Below are 3,465 nucleotides of genomic sequence, written 5' to 3' on the forward strand. Positions count from 1 at the left end.
TAAAAATAAATTAAATAATGAGTATTTAAATAATTGATGTTTAAAATACTCTATTCCACATCAAAAATGAGAAAAGAAAATTCTCACCGTTCAACAACTAGAAGCAAAGAATAAGCCAATAATTGATGAACAAATACATCTAAAGCGAAGGGACGGGATTAGTAGTCTCCGCTGAGCAAGTAACAATAGAAAATATTTCTATTAATACTTAATTATCTACTTTTTATTATATATCATCATTTTATCTATATATTTTATATTTATCATGTTTTATTAGTTTTATATTATTATTTTCTTTTCTTTTATATATTCTTATATTTTTATTTATATATAATTTATTATATATTAATACATTTCTTTATCTTATTTTCATTTTTATTATATTTTTATAATTTATATCTTCTTTCTCTTTATATTTATTATTATTATTATTTTATTTCTTTTATATATTTTATTTATTATTATATCATTCTTTTCTATTATTATTTATTTATCATTTATTATTATTCATTTAATTTTTATATCTTCTATCTATATTTATGAAATTAATATTTATTATTTATCATATATTACATATTATATACTAATCATATAACATTTATAATTGATTATATAATAAACACTGATAATAAATAATATATATATAAATAAAAATCATAAAAATAAAAATGAATAAAATAAATTATATCAATAAAATATTGTTAATTATTTTGTATCAATAAATTAAACACTTTTTATTTGATATTTCTAATTTCTGTAATAAAAAAAATACATCCATTATTTCATCATTCTTTTCATCATTTATTATTTCTTTTTGAATTATTCATTTTTATTTTCTTTCTTTTTATATTCTCAACATTCTACTTTTATTCTTTTCATCTTCTTCTACTTCTTAATTTCACTTTTTTCTTTTATATCATTCTTTTTCATCATTTTGATTATTTCCTTTTTTTTCCGTTGCCATGTTTGATATATGATATTGAAATTGATGATAAAAGATATATTAGTTTTCGTAATGGTATTTATGAATAAAATCTTTTTATAAAACAACTGAATCAATTAATTTTATCTTCTTTTTTATTCTTATATATTATATATTTCTTATTTTATTCATTTTGTGTATGTGTTATTAAAGATGTTCCATTTATTCGTGTTATTCTTATTATTTTGTTTAAATTTCATTCTTCACTTCTTCTTCTATTATATTTCTTCTTTTTTATGTTCTTTTTTCTTATTTATTCTTATTTTATTTATAATTTCAGTTCTTTATAATTTATCTTCTATTCATTCTTTTTAAACTCTTTGTTATTATAAAACTTATTTCTATCTTCTTTATCTTTTTCTTATTTTTTCTTATCATCATTCTTCTTATATTCATTATTCTGATTGAATCATTTTCTTTTTAACTTATTTTATCATCATTTCATTCTTTCATTTTTTACTTAAAATCTTTATTTCTTTTTTGTGTATTCTTATTTCTTATTTTTTGTTTCTTTCTCTTTTTATTGTTTAATCTTTCTTGTTTCTTTCTTTATGTTCCTTTTCTTCTTTTTATTCTTCTTGTTTCTTATTTATCTTATTTCATCATTATTTTATTATTTTCGACTTATTCATTCATTTTCATTATGATTTATCTATTATTCTTCTTGTTTAAAACAATTATCATTTATCTCCTCATTTCATGGTTTCTTTCACTTATCAATATCTCATTATATCAACTCTTCATATCATTTCCTTATTTAATATTATTATTTTACACAACTTCATATCCCATCTCTTTCATTCATTTCTTCAATCTATAATACTATCATCCATTGCTATTCTTAAATAACTAAAAAACTTATCATTCTGACAAAACCAAATACCAATACCTTTAAATTTATACAAATAAACATCAAATAAACTTATGATAAATCATTTAACACTAACACTACAACCTCACTTTATAAAATAATGTTTTTGATTAAATTGTATTTTTAAATTAAGTAATTTTAGTTACTTCATGTTAACTTGGAATTATAGACAAAACACTATAGGTGAATCTGTAGACCTTGAACTGATTGAACATAACTATCTTCTATTTCTCGATCAGTTAGTAACCCTAATAGGACGTTGTTGTTTGGTGTTTCATAGCAATGTGAAATGATAGAAAATTGTTGCTTGATAAAAGATTTTTTAGTGAATTGAATAAAATAGTAAAATAATAATAAAATAATAATAAATGATGATATCATCAAATAAAAAACTGGTAAAAAAAAAAAGAAAATGCGGAGAAAAAAAAGGGACACGTAAAATGCAAAGAAAATATAACTAATAGGTCAAAATAATTGCTTTGGGCATATTGGTCGATAACAACCAAAACGAGTCATTCCAATCTTTTTTTCTAAAAAAAGGGAGAAAATTCACTCGAAAACAGAAAACAAGGAAGAAAAAGAATCAGGTAGATTTTCTAGAAAGAATAAGAATGTTACAATTTGAAAGCCAAAACGATAATTTGTTTTGATTTGAATGAGTTGATCACTTGAAATTGGGATGAAGATTTTAATAGGGCTTTTGATAAAAATAATAAAAATTGTTCTCGAATCAATTAGAATAGAAATAAACTCTTTTAAGGTTGTTATACTTAAATTATTTAATTAATGTCTAAAGCAGTAATTCAAAGCAATTTAGATAATGACACACTTTCAAAAACACTTGAAAGAGGTGATTTTGAAGAATACCCTGAAAGATTTATTGAAGATGGTATTCATGATTTTCCAAATGAAGAAGAATCTGTTGAATTAGATGTTAATGTTGTTAATGAAATGGATGATTCTTCTAGTTCTACAGATGAAGATAAAATTGCAAGAGAGAATGGAGAAGAAGTTGCTTATAAATCAAAAATAAGTAAAAAAGTTAATTATAATTCAGAAGGAGAAAGTAAAGATGAACTCTCTAAAGAGGATATTAAAAATATTAAGAAATTAAAGAAAAAGAAAGCTAAGAAAGGGTTTACAGTAGAAGATATGATTGCTAGAAACTTTCAAGAATTACTTTGTGAACAAAAAGAGTTTAAAAGAAATGAAGTTGGTGATCTTCAAAGAACCAAAAAGACTTGGTATAAAATTTTTTCAAATTCATTTTCTTTTGGATTTTCTCTTACAAACTCTCTTATCGGTGCTGGTATTCTTTCTTTAAGTCAGACATGTTACAAAATGGGAGTTATAGGTTTTGTTGCATGGTGTCTTGCTACTATAGTATATTTTGTTATAACATGGAATTATTTCAATAGAGCAATTTATATCACAGGAGCAGCAACAATGGGAGAATTATTATCGCTTATTTTTGGTAAGTGTTTGCTTGTATTGTAGATATTTGTAATACTCTATTCTATTTTGTGTTCTAATGGTTTATCAAGTCATTGCTACCCATATCTTTTGGTATTATTCAAGACCTTACAAATAGAGATAATGGAATACACTATGG

General features: G+C 21.7%; 2 protein-coding genes across 2 annotated transcripts in view, besides 14 other annotated features; both read left to right on the forward strand.

Moving 5' to 3' along the window:
• Window positions 1-227: a repeat region.
• Window positions 228-236: 9 nt separating this feature from the next.
• Window positions 237-356: a microsatellite.
• Window positions 357-363: 7 nt separating this feature from the next.
• Window positions 364-463: a microsatellite.
• Window positions 464-482: 19 nt separating this feature from the next.
• Window positions 483-563: a microsatellite.
• Window positions 564-580: 17 nt separating this feature from the next.
• Window positions 581-709: a microsatellite.
• Window positions 615-696: a microsatellite.
• A 79-nt stretch (window positions 710-788) lies between the features above and the next one.
• Window positions 789-954: a microsatellite.
• A 103-nt stretch (window positions 955-1,057) lies between these two features.
• Window positions 1,058-1,111: a sequence feature (AT_rich).
• Window positions 1,112-1,142: 31 nt separating this feature from the next.
• Window positions 1,143-1,294: a microsatellite.
• Window positions 1,214-1,382: a microsatellite.
• A 39-nt stretch (window positions 1,383-1,421) lies between these two features.
• Window positions 1,422-1,603: a microsatellite.
• A 132-nt stretch (window positions 1,604-1,735) lies between these two features.
• Window positions 1,736-1,756: a sequence feature (AT_rich).
• A 186-nt stretch (window positions 1,757-1,942) lies between these two features.
• Window positions 1,943-1,994: a sequence feature (AT_rich).
• Window positions 1,995-2,181: 187 nt separating this feature from the next.
• Window positions 2,182-2,267: a microsatellite.
• Window positions 2,268-2,639: 372 nt separating this feature from the next.
• On the forward strand, window positions 2,640-3,350 carry EDI_140850 (uncharacterized protein; the record flags this gene model as incomplete). Its single annotated transcript, XM_001736417.1, has 1 exon — window positions 2,640-3,350. One exon carries the CDS (start codon window positions 2,640-2,642, stop codon window positions 3,348-3,350), a length of 711 nt encoding a protein of 236 aa, XP_001736469.1.
• A 99-nt stretch (window positions 3,351-3,449) lies between these two features.
• EDI_140860 (amino acid transporter, putative) overlaps window positions 3,450-3,465 on the forward strand; it is a gene marked incomplete at both ends in the record, with an annotated part of 1,338 nt that continues 1,322 nt past the window's right edge. The window contains one exon of the mRNA XM_001733288.1: window positions 3,450-3,465. This exon is cut by the window's right edge and continues 1,322 nt beyond it. Coding sequence (XP_001733340.1) covers window positions 3,450-3,465 — 16 coding nt within the window.

Source organism: Entamoeba dispar, genomic scaffold, assembly GCF_000209125.1.
Source record: "Entamoeba dispar SAW760 scf_1105229459845 genomic scaffold, whole genome shotgun sequence".
Lineage (NCBI taxonomy): Eukaryota > Evosea > Mastigamoebida > Endamoebidae > Entamoeba > Entamoeba dispar.